Here is a 15,978-nt window from a genome sequence, read left to right on the forward strand (position 1 = left end):
CGCTCGTGAGTCGAGTGGCAACATCGGAAATTCGGGAATCCTGGCAAAATCCCTGCCTCCCTTGCAGCCATGCCCATGCTGCTGCTTCTCGTCTCGGCGCTCGCTATAGGGTACCTGGTTGTCCAGCGAGTGCACAATTGGCATCGGCTGCGGCATATCACAGGACCTCGATCGTGCGCATGGACTGATATTTGGATGCTGCGGCGCTCATGGTCTGGATCCCTGTACGAAGATTTGGGCAAACTACACCAGGAGCATGGTACGTAGGAGATAATGACTACGGTCCAAATTTGGGACAGACGTCTCCGCGTCAGTCTAACGGATCATTAAGGAGTGGTGATTCATTTGTGGGGGGAAGCTGCTCCCTTGCCGGGTTGAACGGTGCAATTGTCATGCATGTAACGTGTTCTCTTGACTGATGTGGCCTCTGTGAGAACCGGATAGGTCCGCTTGTGCGAATCGCGCCTAACTACGTTATCTGCGGTGATCCCAACGAGGTGCGGCGGATGTGGGGGGTTCGGTCAGAGTGGGATCGCTCACCATGGTACAAGGGTTTCCAGCTCGATCCGCCCAGAGACTGCACACTGTCCATGCGGGATAATGCCTTGCATGCCACTCTGAGGTCCAAGCTTGCACCAGGCGTAAGAACCCCCGGGCTCCATCTCTCTCCCAATATAAGACTCGGATACTTAGCCTACTCTTGCAATTCAACCTTAGTACTCGGGCAAGGGAATAGAATCCCTGCATGAATCCATAGACGCACAGATCGTAAAGTTCATCCGGCTCATTGAAAGCAAGTACCTCTCTACAGACACGAACCTACGGCCTGTGGACTTTGCGCGAAAAGTGCAGTACCTGACACTGGATGTGATCTCAACCCTCGCATTTGGGCGCACGTTTGGGTTCCTGGATAAAGATGGAGATATGTTCAACTACATCAAGACGACAGAGGAGTCCCTGCCAGTAATGCAGATGATAGCACTGCTGCCGTGGCTGGTGAACGTGTTACAGTCACGTCTGTTTAAAGCATTTATGCCCTCAGATACGGACATGGTGGGAATAGGGAGGGTAATGGGGTCTGCATCTCTTTCCCCAAACATCCCATATCGCATGCTGCTCTTGAATAGGTGAAAAAAGGGTTCGGCGGCTAACAAACAAAACATCATTTTTGCAGCGTTGCCAAAGCAGTTGTGGCAGAGCGATATGGCCAGCATAAAATCACCAAGCCAGACTTGCTTGGCTCGTTCGTAGCTAATGGACTCAGTCAAAAGGAGGCAGAAGCAGAGTCCCTGGTACAGATGTAAGAATCACCCATACACATACACATACACATATATAGATTTTAGATATGGATCCAACATACATACCTAAAACCACCCCACCAGCATCGCAGGCTCCGACACAACCGCCACAACCCTACGCACCGGCATCCTACTCCTCACCACCTCCCCGAAAGTCTACACAACCCTCCTCGCCGAAATCGACACTGCCATCTCAGAAAACCGCATCTCCAACCCAGTCACAGACACCGAAGCCCGCGCCCTCCCATACTTACAAGCATGCATCAAAGAATGTTTCCGGTTCTGGCCACCGATAACCGGAATCATGCCGCGCGTGTGTCCGCGGGAGGCTGATGTTTGCGGTGTGAGGGTTCCTGGAGGGACGAATGTGGGGTGGAGTGCTTGGGCGGTGTTGAGGGATAAAGGGGTGTTTGGGAGGGATGCGGAGGTATTTTGGCCGGGGAGGTGGCTGGAGAGGGAATGTGAGGGGGATAGGGAGAGATTGATTGGGATGGAGAGGGTGGTGGAGCTCGTCTTTGGACAGGGGAAATGGGGGTGCCTAGGGAAGCCAATATCGCTGTTGGAGATTAACAAGGTGTTTGTTGAGGTGTGTTATTTTATTTCTTTGCATTTATTATTTTATTTTATTTTATTTTATTTTTTTTTTTATATTTCGTATATATATTTCTTTTTTTTTTTTAATTTTTTTTTTCTTTTTCTTTCTTTCTTTCTTTTCTTTCTTTCTTTCTTTCTTTCTTTCTTTCTTTTTTTTTTTTTTTTTTTTTTTTTTTTTTTTTTGGTTAAATGGATCGACGTTGGTGATGAAGTGGGTAGCTACTGATAACTGAGCATACGCAGCTGCTTCGTCGCTTCGACTTCGCCGTTCTCAACCCGGCGCACCCGATGGAGACGTTCGGATACGGCGTCTCGATGCAGTCGGGGCTGTATATGAGGATATCACGTCGTATGAAGACGCGTAACGATATACCGGACATGAACACGCAAAGCTCATAGTAGCGGATTGTCTATTGAGGATGGAATGTTATTGTTCAAGGCTAATAATTAATTGTGATAATGCGACATGAAGGGAATAATGAATAGTCATCTAAAGGAATGAATAGGGCGGCTTTCGACAATATTAATGATGTTATATATGCATCCCTAACATAATCCATGTCTATACTCGTACACCCCGCGCTCGTACCCATAACTGTGTATATAAATAACTCGATCGATACCCTCTCTATGATAAACTAGAAAGAATAGGCTGATAATATGCATGGATAAGCACATGCAACAAAACATAACCATACACCAATACATCTATAACCACGCGATACAAAACGATAATAACCACAGACGCACTTCACCTACAAAACATACAATGCCAATCATAGCAGAGGAGAGTAGCGCAAACAAAGCACACCACACCCACCAAAGAACAAAAGCACAATTACACCTCAGTCCCCAACAACCCCCTAAGAATCCCTTCCCCAGCCCCGTAAATATGGCCCTCAACCTCTCGCTCGCCAACAAAGCATACAAGCCCCCTCTCTTCGCCCCTCTTCTTCCTCGCAGCGCGACTGGGCGTCATAGCTGATGACGAAGATGAGAACGAAGACGAGAACGAAGGCGTACCCCCATAACCCCACCCATGCGCCTCCCCTACAAGTCCCAACGTCTCAAGACTGCCAATGACGTCGCGGAACTCCGTCGCGGAAAGAGGCTGGAGGATCTTATCCCGCCGACACAGGGTGGAGTAAGTTGCGAAGAGCTGGTTGACAGTTGGCGCGGCTGAGGCTGTTGAACGGGGAATTTTAGAGGGGGTTCTCAGAACACCATTTCCGTCTGAATCCTGCTGCTTCCGACCCAGGGCAATCATGGCGCAGAGGGCGGCCTTTTGCTGTAAATTTAATCCCCGAAGGCGCTGCGTGGTGCCATTGCCAAAGGCGCTGGAGGTGACGCGTGCGACGTGGGCGACTGTAGCTCTTGGAGCTGTAGCTGCTGTGTAGACGGGTCCTGTCAAGGGTTGTGTTGACGAGCATGACGACGAAGACGGTGTATCTGGCGGGGAAATAAGGGAGGCAAGGTTAACATTCTCGGTCAGTGGTGTTTTGGAGCTGGCGATGCTGTTCGTAGGCGCGCCACAAGATTTATTCCGGATGAATTCCTGTTCGATGAGATCGATGGTGTGGCGGACGATGTCAAATGCCTTGCGTAGATCGCCAGTTTGGGAGGCTACTTTTCTCGCGCAGAGTTGGATGGCGGCCGGGTGTAGGAAGGGGATGAAGTCGGCTGGGCCGCAGTTGGGGGCTGTTGTTGGCATCAATGAGCGGAGACGGGTGGTTATGATGCTAGAGATCTGCGGCGCGGTATAGGGCAAGAAGGGCAGGAGATGTGGTTTGAGATTCTTTGCCTTGAGATGTGGTAAGAAGCGATCAGTTAGGTCGAGGGCGTTGGCGATGCCGATGAGCACGAGTTGGGAACCGGGTTGCAGGGACCATTCGAAGAGGGAGTAGAGAGTTTCGACATCTGATGATAGGAGATGGTCTATTTCATCGAGGGCAACCACATAGAATGCAGGAGAAGCACTTCGTTGCTGCAAGAACATGCCACCCAACAACTCGGTCCGACTCTTCTTAAACAGCTGCGCATCATCGCACAGTTCATCAACGAGTTTCGTGTAGATATCCCTGGAACTCGTCATGCTGGCACAATTGATGTGGGCCACCCTGACAGATTTCTCAAGGTGCATGTCGCGCCACACTTCGTTGACCATGGCGCTCTTGCCCGTCCCTGGGGGTCCGCTGACATAGATACAACCGCCATTCCGGGACTGTACAGCATTGTCGATGAAGGCGGTCAGTTCCTCCCGTTCGCTGTCACGACCCACCAGTCTACCTGGATTTGAACTTCTTGCGAATAGCTGTCTGGCGGGGGTGTAGACACTCTGTGCAGCTGTGACATGGCATAAGGTACGGGGAGCTCGAGGAGTCAAGGGTTTCCCCGTAACTTTCACACGATGTTTGGGAGTAGTGGGGATGGTCGGTTTGGCATTAGATAGGGCATCTCTAGAGCGGTATGCCTTTTGGGGGGTGGTGAATTCCTTTGGGCGCGTATTTTCGTCTAGTAAAAACTTGGGTTAGAAGAAAAATCTGCAATCGTAGGATGAAGAATATAGGGGGCCCAGGGACTTTACCCGTTACAGTCTCAGTAGATTTTATCACTTTTACTGGTGATGTAGCGATAGCCTTGACTGCCTTGTCAGGAACGGTACGTTTCGAGCGACCATTGTTACGGCTGGACGAGGATCTATAAATGGTGTTTTGCGGTATAGAGGGCTCATCCTCCTCCTCCTCATGAATCCAAGGTAGAGGGGATTTTGTCCGTCGTTTGCTGGAGCGCAGCGAGATAGCACTTGCAGCACCTAATTGATGAAAACAAATACAAGGTGAGTTTTGAATTCTCAATTGCCCATGGAATTTGAAGAAATTGCATGAAATGAACAAGCACCTACCAGTAGCACTTGAGTCGAGAGTTGCCCTCCGTCTCTTGCCCAGGACTGAGGAAGCCATGACCCCAAGATGAGTCGCTGGTTTAATTTTGTGAAGGGTTTGACTTGCGCAGGGCTTGGGTTAGTTGGGTGTTGAAGAGTGAAAAGCAGCGAGGGAAGACTTGGGCAGACTTGGGATAGATTGTGATAAGATGGGTAGCGTTTGGGTTTGGATGGAGTAGAGGAGAGGTACCTATTGGCAGAAAAAAACTAGCGAGGTACAAAGGGGGTACATATAAGCGTCGGCCTTGGTGTGAGTCGTGTTAAGGCAGAGTCGCGTGGGCAATGGAGACACGCGACTTGGGGGTGACGCGACATTATGTCACGCTCTACTACAGAGTACCCACACCGAGTATGTTTTTAACTTGGAAAACAACTCTACGAAGATATATATAAATAGACTGGATGACAAAAAGATATGTATACTCCACTTTCATTTCCACAGCTGAGGGGTATTTGATTCCAGCCCTCTCTTTTCCGCAGACTGCTAACAAAGAATAGATCATATAACTATGTCATGGAATTGGTAACTTGGGAGGAAATTCGCGCTGAGCGTCTGACTAATCAGCCTATTGACTACGGGTGACTATTTGCGCCGCTTGTGCTGCTCGTTGGATAAAATCTGATGAGTCAGCCGTGTGCACAAAAGCTGCGTTGCTGGTCTCTGATTACTCCTGTAACCACTCGCCACACTGGGCTAAACCTGATTCTTCCCGGAAACGGAAGATATATGCCTCCGCCAGCTCCGGCGGGTTTTCCAACCAAAACAGCCAGAGGTAGCTTGACGTTGGCGACAGCACGGACTGCCTCATAACCTCATTCCAACAACACAACTCACTCACCCTGTTCACCATCATAGATCACAATTCCGGAATAGACTCTCTAGAATTCCTACAAAGACAGCCATGCCCTCTCCTGTCTGCTCTTAATTCGCCCTTCCCTGTGCTTCCTGCATAGCTTGCTTAGCCGCCATTGTGTTTTTCATGCCCCTCACGAGATAAAGATCCCGCCCCACTCCCGAGCCCTTGGCTTTGTTCATTGTTCCCCTCCTCGATCATCCAACTCCCCAGAATAAAACCTATTACATTCTTTCCCTCCCTACATCTCTCTTATCCTCTCTTACCCCACTAGAGGACATCGATTTTCCACGATCCCCTTAATACCCGGACAATCCACTCCATCTATATTCGGTTAAGTGCAAAACGCAGGAAAGAAAGAAAGAAAGAAAAAGAAATCCCTCCGCCATGGCAGACGCTGCGGTGGCAGGCTTCACAGAAATCACGGGGTCAACCCCCGAGGTGGCCTCCCACTATCTGCAGCTGACCGACGGAAACCTCGAAATCGCTATGCAGCTCTACTTCGAAAATGGAAGCGCTGATATACACCAGGAACCCTCTGTTCAACCAGCTCCACCGCACCCCGCACCCGCACCTGCACTATCATCTACTCGACCCTCTCACCCCTCCGGCTACCAAGACGTTCACGGTGTAGTTCATCTCGACTCCGATGGCGATGATGATGATGGTAACTACAACAACCGTAATAATGATAATAATATGAATGAGATAGAAGAGGTGGAAGTTGTCAATATCCCCGTACGAACCTCACAGCAGCAATCAGCCTCCACCAGTCGACCTCCACCTTCAAACACAACCTTTGACGATGATGAAGCACTGGCCCGCCGTTTACAAGAGGAATTTTACGCTGGTGCGGAGGGCTTGAATGCAGTGGATGCTGACGGTGTAAGGGCTCCCATGGCTCGGACTACAGAGACTCTCGTTGACCCCAGCGCGGATTCGGGGTTTGACGATGCCAGCTTAGAAGAAGCAGTCCTGCGCCAGATGCGGGCTAGACAGCATGCCAGAGCAGGCAAGTAGACCGCCTTGTCTTGTCTGTTTATCTCTTAACAATCCTGGAGTTTGTAGTTATGTTCATGGCGCTAATATCGATCTTTCCATCCAAGTAGGTCGGCCGGGTATTTTCAACCAACGGCCTGTTTCATTCTCCATCTGGAATCAGGACGACCCAGCCTCCCATCGCGCTGCCTTGTTGCACGCTACAGGGGGAGCCTCGAATACGTCAAGTAAATCTGGAATGCTTGCAGAAATGTACCGCCCCCCTTTCGAGATTATATCGAAACTCCCTTGGGATCTAGCTCGCGATGAAGGCCGGGAGAAAATGAGATGGCTCCTGGTCAACATCCAGGATCCAGCTGTCTTTGACTGTCAAGTTTTGAACAGAGATCTTTGGAAGAACCCAGGCGTCATGGAGACTGTGAAGGAACATTTCATCTTTCTACAATACTTAAAGGACGACCCGCGTGGCTCACAGTACATCCAGTATTATTTTCCGGGCGTTGACGTTCAAGAAGAATACCCGCACATTGCAATCGTCGATCCACGAACGGGCGAGCAAGTCAAGACCTGGTCTGGGCCCCCGGTCATAAAACCGGCAGATTTCCTAATGCAGCTTCACGAATTCCTCGATCGGTACAGTTTAGACAACAGCGTGCGAAACCCCGTCGCGAGACGGAAACCGGACGTGAGGAAAGAGCGCAAGATCGAATCGATGTCTGAAGACGAGATGCTAGAGATGGCTTTAAAGAATAGCCTGGAAACCGAAAATCCATCTCGACGCGAGGATCCCGATGATCTGACACGGAGCATAGGCGATGTTAGTGTCAAGGGCAAAGGCAAGGGGAAGGAGAAAGGGCAAACATTCTCATTGGACCCGGACGATATCGACATGGACTCAAACGGCCCAGGCAAAACCGAAGACGAAGACGGAAACGACGCCAACTCATCCCTCCCCAACTCCACCTTCGTTTCCATCCCCTCCGACCGCTCTCACACCGAGCCAGACCCGGACCCAGCAACAGTAACACGAATCCAATTCCGTCACCCAACCGGCCGCGTGATTCGGCGCTTCAGCCTCTCCGACCCCGTGCGGCGGATATACGAATGGCTTAAAGCGTCGCCTTTGGAGGGTAAGGAGGGCGTTGAGTTTGAGCTAGTGGCTATGGGGCAGAATTTGATTGGGTTGTTGGATGTTAGTGTTGAGGATGCTGGGTTGAAGAATGGGACTGTTATGGTTGGGTTTGTGGAGGATTAGTGGAGGGTGTGTTCTATGGGGTAAGTGGGAATGTGGATGCAAGTTTGTATGACAGAGGGGATGGAAGCGTAATGGGTAATGGCGTTGATATTGTGCTGTCGCTTTGGTAGGTAGCGTTGCGTAGGTCATAGACAAATAAGCCTTCCCCATTTCCCCATAGTAGCATCTAATAACATATTGCTGGGGGGGTGGGGGCGTGGATTTGGCATGGGCCGTTCGGACTATTCAGGTGTATCTTGGTTTCTTTCCCCTTGAGGTTCTGTCTTTCTGACATCTTTCTCGTTTATTTTTCAATTTTTTTAACCCAGGTACTTCCCCCAAGTAGCCATGTATTCCACTTTGTTTCCTCTGGTATATTGAGTTCCGTGGAGAATTCATACCAGTAAATTGAAGTATCTTAATGGTACAGATACAACATCTAGTACAATCAATAATGAAACAGCAGATGCCTCTGCTATTCCGGGATCCCGCTCGTGGGCAGTAGACAGCAACCAAACACGGCCCCATCCATCTCCCAAAACAATCTCTCCCCCTTCTTCCCACTTCCTCCCAAACAAACCATCCAAACAACTCACAAACCGCGGCAAATCCACATCCAATATATCGTCCAAGTTCATCACCAAATAGACGAAACAATTATTTGCTATAAGCTATCTGAGTGAATTCTAAGATGATTTCTAAGAAATTGATTTGAGGAAGGCTCTGTTTATATAGCTCTTTTTCTTAGCACTGTTTTTCACATTTATATGTTATTTGTATGCAGAGTAATTGTGGGGTTAGCTGCTATGTCATTGTCTAGATAGTTGTAATTTCTGATTACTTTAGTCTGTGCAATGACTGATCATCTCAGTTTGTTCTACATCATCACAAATATATGCAGTTTTATCCTCTTCTTTTAACAGTTCATTAATAGTAATATTTATTAATAATTTTAGATTTTTCTTTCAAGAATAGAGCTTATTGTAATTTATGCTTTTTATATTTAAACTTGATAATTGATCTCTAATCATAGTATATATTCTATATAACTGAGAAGATAATATTATCTTTGAATTACTAGTATAATTATTTCAATTTAAAAATCTTTCTTTGTTTAAATCTTTTTTAAATATATCTAAAAGATATGAATTAGATACTCTCATTTGAATTGAATAATTTGTATTTATTTTCATGATTCTTAGAGTATAATTTATACAACTTTTATCAAATCTAATAGCTAATAGTGAAATTGATATCACTATTTTTATAGCTCTAACTGAAGATATTTTAAAAGCTTCTAGAATTCTTCTTAAAGCTTTATTTTATAATAGTTGAAATTGATTTATAAAGTTTTTTTGCTCTTTTCATCAAATCTCTACTGCATAGTCTGATACAAAAGCTGTATAAGCTATATGTAGTTATCTTATTACTTGAAAAGATAAACCTCTTTCTATAATAAATAGTTTAATAATACTATTCAAAGTTCTCTCAGCCTGATCAATTTTTTTGAATATAAACTTTAAAGTTAAGCTTTGAGTCTAATTATACTTCTAGTTATCTCATTGAAGTTTTTGATTTTATAACTTTATCTTAAAGAGTAATAGTTTTCTCTTGTTCATTTTTTTTAGAATACAAATGAATCAATTCAATTTTATTCATATCAAATTAAATAAAAATTTTACTTACTTTTTCAAATATTTTCCTTGAAGCTCCCTTTGTATTATTATAATTTTCTTATATAGATTTAAAACTAATAATAAGATTAATATCATTCATATAGCCATGAGTTATTACTATATATATACTTTTGTTCTTAAATAAATTAGCTATATATATAGCAAAAAAAAAAAAAAAAAAAAAAAAAATAGATGAGACTGAAGATTTTTGAGAAATTTCTTTTTTAATAAAGATTTTTTTCTATTTTATTGCATTAAAGATAAGCTGAATACTTTTTTTATCATAAAATATATAACTTATTTTACTAAATACTCTGATAAATGTAGCTTTTGCATAATTGAAATAATTTTATTTCTTGAAATATGATTAAAAGCATTTTTTATATCATTAAAAGTAGCAGTTAAGATTAAATTATCATTTCTATATATTTAAATATTATGAATAGCTGATTAGAACTGCACCTATAGTAAAATTTTATTTTTTACTAATCATTTGATCATTATATAGTAAATTAGTAATAGCTAAAAAAGAAAGTCTAGAGTTAATAATTTTTTTTAAAAATCTTTTCTAAATAATTTAATAGGTAAATAACTTTATAAAATTTAAAAATTAATAAATTTCTATTAGATTTTTTTAAAATAACTTCTATTATCTCTCTTTAGCATATTGAATAATATTTATATTTCATCAAAGAGAAGAATAATGTAAAAAGTTTTTCTTTTAACTTAAAATATATTTTTTATATTAAAAAATAATTTATAGAGTCAGGTTTAACTGCTATTTTAATAGAACTAGTAAAAATAGCTATTTCTATTTTATTTTTTATTAAGATTATTTTTATTTTAATTTATCATCATAATATTTATTTATAGAAATATATTTCTTAGATTCTATTAACTTTGAAAATAAAACTCTTATGAATACTTGATATTTTCTTGAAATATATTAACAGTATAATCTTAATTTTAATATTTATATTTTAATATAAAAAGCTTTACTTTTTCTTTAGATATTATATAGTTAAAAACTTTAAAAATATCTTTATTTTTTTTATTTAGTTTTTACTTTTTTTATACTAGAAAAATAAGTATTTTTAATACTTTTATATATGTTTATAGATATTAACTTTTTTTTTTTAATTTTTTCTATCTTTAGATAGTTCCTTATATTTATCAATTAAAGTTTCAGACTATCAAAATTTTGAGTAGTTTGATTATTTTAAGTATACTATTTTTGATATTTGATAATATAATATTAGTTATTAATATTGTTTTATCCTTTGATATGAATTTTGATAATTCAATATTAATATTTTATAAAAGCTTTTATTTATTTTTTTCTCTTAAGACTTTAATATAATATATAATTCTTATTTACTGAGCTTTTTTAAAGTTATACTGATTAGATAATAATGGATTTTCAATTACATTATTATTATTTAATTATATATTAAAATAAATAAGCTTATGATCTGATTTTGAAACTTCTTTTGAATTAATATATCAATTCTATACTTTTTTTTCATATTATTTTTTAAATAAATAAATTAAATCTATAATTAACTTTTTTAATAGATTTTATTTATAATATATTTCTTTATTAGATTTATTAATTAATTTAAATTCTTTTAATATCAGTCAATCTTTCAATTTATTTGCTCTTATAAACTAAATATAGTCATCATTTTATCATGAGTGATAAGCATTAAAATCTTCACTTATGATTGATTTTTGTTTATTGATATGTCAAAAAGAGCTCTATTTACTATTTAACTATTATCATTTTTCTATAAAGATTTATGATAATATAGAATAGACTAAAGCAATCAGTTATTATACAGATTAAAATAATCAGAAATTGCAACTGTTTAGACAACAGTATAGTAGTAAACCCTACAATTACCTTATATATAAATAGCATGTAAATATAAAAAATAGTATTAAAAAAAAGAGTTATATAAACAGAGTTTTTATTAAATCTATCTCTTAGAAATTATCTTAGTATTTACTTAGATAATTTATCTAGTTGATAATTAATTATTTGTTCATCTATATTTAAATTAAAGTCATAATATAATATTAAGATTAAATACTTTTCTTGCTGTTTTTAAAGTAGATTTTTAGATAAAAAACCTCTAAGAATTTTTATCTACTTTTATTTTTAAACTTCTGAGAAGACTGTTAAAGATGTTAAAAATAATTAGAGAGTTTAATAATCTATAAAGATTAAACTAAGATATGATGACTTTGACTAAAAGAAATATAATATTAAGAAGTTTCATATTAAAGAAATAATTTCCTGTGGCAATTGAAAAGAACTTAGATCAGATATATCAAAAGATTATTAATTTTATAATAAGATAAGAGATACTTTACAAAGAGTTAGAGCAGAACAAAATAAGTAGAAAAAGTAAATGAATGAATTTGATCAGTAAGTGAATAGCTTAGTAGAGAAATTAAATATTTTATAGCAGACTATGAACTCGTTAATCTCTTAAATCAGACTGATAAATACTCAATAAATGCAATAATTAGTTAAACTTGATAATTCTAAGCATCTCATTAATAAGAAAGAACTGATATTTAAAAACTAACTCTCTCAAATGAAACATAAGCTAGTTGTTAATGTAGATCACTTTTCAATTTAAAAAAAACTATATTGTCTATATTAAAAACTAAATTGACGATGAAGCTATTAGATACTTAGTTTTAAGAATAAAGTAAGATCATTTTGAGAAGTTTAAAACAGTTAAAAAAGTGTTTAATTATTTATAGAGAATATATGAGAATGTTAATAAGCTTGAGAATACAAAGATGAAATACTGATAATTAATAATAAGAAATGAAGATAATTATTATATATTTATAATTAAGTTTTTACATCTGACTGATGAAGCTTGAGTTCACAAAAAAGATTATAAAGGAGACTTTCTCTATAAGATTTTTTTAAATCTTCAATATATAATTATAGAAGTTTACATCAATTGCAGTATTTTTTATAAGATTCAAGAGATTTGTATAAGAACAGCTCACTATTTTAAAGATATATTTAGTCAAAGCAACTAATAGTTATTTAATTATAAAGAAACTTCTATAATATAAAACAGCTATGAGAAAACTTTTTCAACTTAAAACTGTGAATTGATATTAATCACATCAGCATAGATAATTGAGAATAGACTAAAAAATAAAAATTAAAAAAAGAATATAAAATACTTTAATTGCTGAAGTAAAGATTATAGAGTATAAAATTACTCATATAAATAAAAAAAAAAATTAAATAAAGTAAATATTGAGACTGCTATCATTAACTTAGAAAAAAATTAATCTGAAAGAAGTCTTTTTTTCAGATAAAATAGTTATATTAGAAACTTTAAATGTGAATCAGTTAATGAGTAAAAATTATTTTTTTATATGTATCAAAATAACTTTTAATAAATATGCTATTTCTACAAAAGCACTAATAAATTCTGAAGTAAATTTCTATAATCTTATTGATACAAGCTTTGTATACAGATGTGTTAAAGTCTTAGAGATAAACTTTAAAAAGCTGATAGAAGATCACTCAATCATGAGATTCAATAATTAAATAGAAACTTCAATCACAGAAATCATCTCTTTATATTTATAAGTAGATAAATAAAAATTTTTTTAATATATTAATACTAATAATAAATTTGAGAAGTACTGATATAATTTTAAAATGATTCTAGTTATTAAATCAGAAAATATGACTACGTATAAAAGTTCAATGTCTTATTTGATTAAGCATGCAGACAACTAAGAATAGAATATCATAAAAATATAATATAATAATTTTAAAAAATATTTTGAAAAGATTAATAATAAAGTTAGAGTATTAATAAAATACAGATCACTGTGATAGACTTATTAATGAGAAATTCAAATAGAAAGTTACTGAAAGATCTATAAAAATCTAAATAAAGAATAAATTAAATAAGTAGCAAAGAATATCATTTATTGAAGATGCAATCTTTCATCATCATGAGAGAAGCAAGAAGTTAGAGATCTTTATTTCAAATCTTTATAAAATAGATATAATTATTGAAAAAAAAAAGATCATTATTAGTAAAAAACTAAAAAATAAAGAGATAATTAATAAATAACTATTAAAGAACTACAAGAAATTTTATAATATTTTTTTTAAAAACAATCTCTGATAAATTATCACTTTTCTAAAAAGAAGTAAACTATAAAATTGAGCTTAAGAAGAGAACTAATTTAAATAAAACTATTAATTACATATTATTATATTGAATAAACTTGAAGAAACTTGAAATAATCAAGTAGTATCTTGAGATTGATCTATAGAAGAGTTTTATTTTATCAGTAACTTTCTTATTTGCATCTTCAATTCATATAGCTTATATAATAAGTAAGCTGAAATTCTATGTGAATTATCACTAACTTAACACAATCTCAAAGATGAATTAATAATCTATTTCACTAGTTGATGAGCTCATGAAGTGGTTGAATAAAGTTATGTTTTTTATCAAATTGAATATTTATCAAGACTTTTATCAAATATATATACACTCTGAGACTGAAAATTTGACTGCTTTTAGAATGTGTTATAAAATCTACAGGTACAAGGTTATACTCTTTGATTTAAGTAATAGCTTAATAATCTTTCAACATTTTATAAATATTATCTTCTTTGACTACTTGAATTAATTCATGATTACTTTTGTGAATAATATACTTATTTATAGTATAATCTTAAAAGAACATAAAAAATATATCAAGAAAATGTTAATTAAATTGTAAAAAGTTGAACTATATACAAGTTTTATATTCAATAGATAAAGTACTTGAAATTTATCATCACTGATCAAAAGATCAAAATGATCTCAAAAATAATTATAGTGATATTAAAATGAGTAATATCTAATACAGTCAAAAAAGTTCAAATCTTTTTGAAATTCTACAACTTCTATTAGCATTTTATCAAGAAATATAATCAGATTATAAAGTCATTGTTTAAGCTCCTCTGAAGAAATCAATCATTTAAGTAAAATAAGATCTGTTAGTATATTTTTATTTAAATAAAGAAAGCTCTGTTTGAAGTTTTAGTGCTATGTCATTACAGCTCAAATTAAAAGACTCAAGTGAAGACAAATGCTTCAGATGATGTTATAGCTAATATTTTATCTCAATAAGCAGTGATATTTAGTTACTTTCTACTCAGCTTCAATAAGTAAAATGAAGAAAAACTATAAAATTCATAATAATAAGAAACTAATAATTGTGTGAGCATTGACAGAATAATATACTAAGCTGAAAGATCTTTAAAAAACAAAGAGATTTAAGATTTTGACTAATTACTAAACTTTTAAGTACTTCATGACAATTAAATATTTCAATATCTGGTAAGTGTGATGAGTAGAGTGTTTTTTTCAATTCTACTTTCTAATTTAATATTGATTTGAATATTAAAATACATTAGCAAATATATTGAGTTAATCATAAGTTTAGAAAGATAGCAAAAGCACTCAGATATAACTATTTCTCAAGTTAAAAAAATTAAATTCAAAGATTATCAAGAAATTTATTAACATCAAGACTTTAGATACAAGTACATATATTATTGATAAAGTTAAGATAGAAAATAAAAAAATAAAATCATTGAAATTATGATATTAGAAAGTATAATGAGAAGAATAGTACTGAGATCTGATGAATAAACTTTTATATTTTGAAGAGTATTTAATAATATTAATTGAAAAAGATTCTACTTTCTAAGTACATTTTCTACAAAAGATTCATAAGCAGTTGTCAATAGCATATTCTGAGAAGAAAAAGCTATACTTGCTAATAAAAATAAGATATCATTAAAATAACTAAATCAAAAATATTAATCAATATATAAATAATTATCTAATATATCAATAAATAAAGATCTTCTATAATTAAACTTTAAAGTTGTTAAAGCTGCTATTAATTCTCAGCAAAGTCTAATAGTATATGTCAATGAACTTCATAAATGACTCGATGATAAAAAGAGATTATAATATGATATTGATGATTATCTTTTGACTAAGTAAGAAGTCTATATCTATTTTTATTATAAGAAAGATAGATGTTAAAAACCTAATAAAACTATTTTTGAAGTACTACTATGAATATTATAAAATATCAAATTCAATTATATCAGATCATGAATTATAATTCATCTTAAACTTCTGAAGTAAGTTCATCAGATGATTGAGAGTTAAGTTAAAGCTTTCATCAACTCATTATATATAAACAGATGATTAAACTGAGATTGTCAATCAGTACCTGATAATCAAACTCTATATATATATAAACTACTATCAGAACAACTGAAATAAATAACTGTTAATGATGAACTATATAA

The 15,978-nt window shown here is 36.0% G+C and overlaps 3 protein-coding genes across 3 annotated transcripts; 2 read left to right on the plus strand and 1 right to left on the minus strand.

Moving 5' to 3' along the window:
* Positions 1–69: 69 nt before the first annotated feature.
* Positions 70–2,294, plus strand: PAAG_09015 (benzoate 4-monooxygenase cytochrome P450; the record flags this gene model as incomplete). The annotated part of the gene is made up of 6 exons (XM_015846707.1): positions 70–259; positions 445–641; positions 718–1,076; positions 1,175–1,300; positions 1,386–1,887; positions 2,139–2,294. The coding sequence occupies 6 exons, from the start codon at positions 70–72 to the stop codon at positions 2,292–2,294; spliced, it is 1,530 nt and encodes a 509-aa protein (XP_015701749.1).
* A 439-nt stretch (positions 2,295–2,733) lies between these two features.
* PAAG_09016 (cell division control protein) lies at positions 2,734–4,855 on the minus strand (the record flags this gene model as incomplete). The annotated part of the gene is made up of 3 exons (XM_002789028.1): positions 2,734–4,406; positions 4,480–4,707; positions 4,798–4,855. The coding sequence occupies 3 exons, from the start codon at positions 4,853–4,855 to the stop codon at positions 2,734–2,736; spliced, it is 1,959 nt and encodes a 652-aa protein (XP_002789074.1).
* A 1,222-nt stretch (positions 4,856–6,077) lies between these two features.
* PAAG_09017 (UBX domain-containing protein) lies at positions 6,078–7,944 on the plus strand (the record flags this gene model as incomplete). Its single annotated transcript, XM_002789029.1, has 2 exons — positions 6,078–6,706; positions 6,759–7,944. The coding sequence occupies 2 exons, from the start codon at positions 6,078–6,080 to the stop codon at positions 7,942–7,944; spliced, it is 1,815 nt and encodes a 604-aa protein (XP_002789075.1).
* Positions 7,945–15,978: the final 8,034 nt, after the last annotated feature.

Source organism: Paracoccidioides lutzii (genome assembly GCF_000150705.2).
Source record: "Paracoccidioides lutzii Pb01 unplaced genomic scaffold supercont2.61, whole genome shotgun sequence".
NCBI classification, from domain to species: Eukaryota; Fungi; Ascomycota; class Eurotiomycetes; order Onygenales; family Ajellomycetaceae; genus Paracoccidioides; species Paracoccidioides lutzii.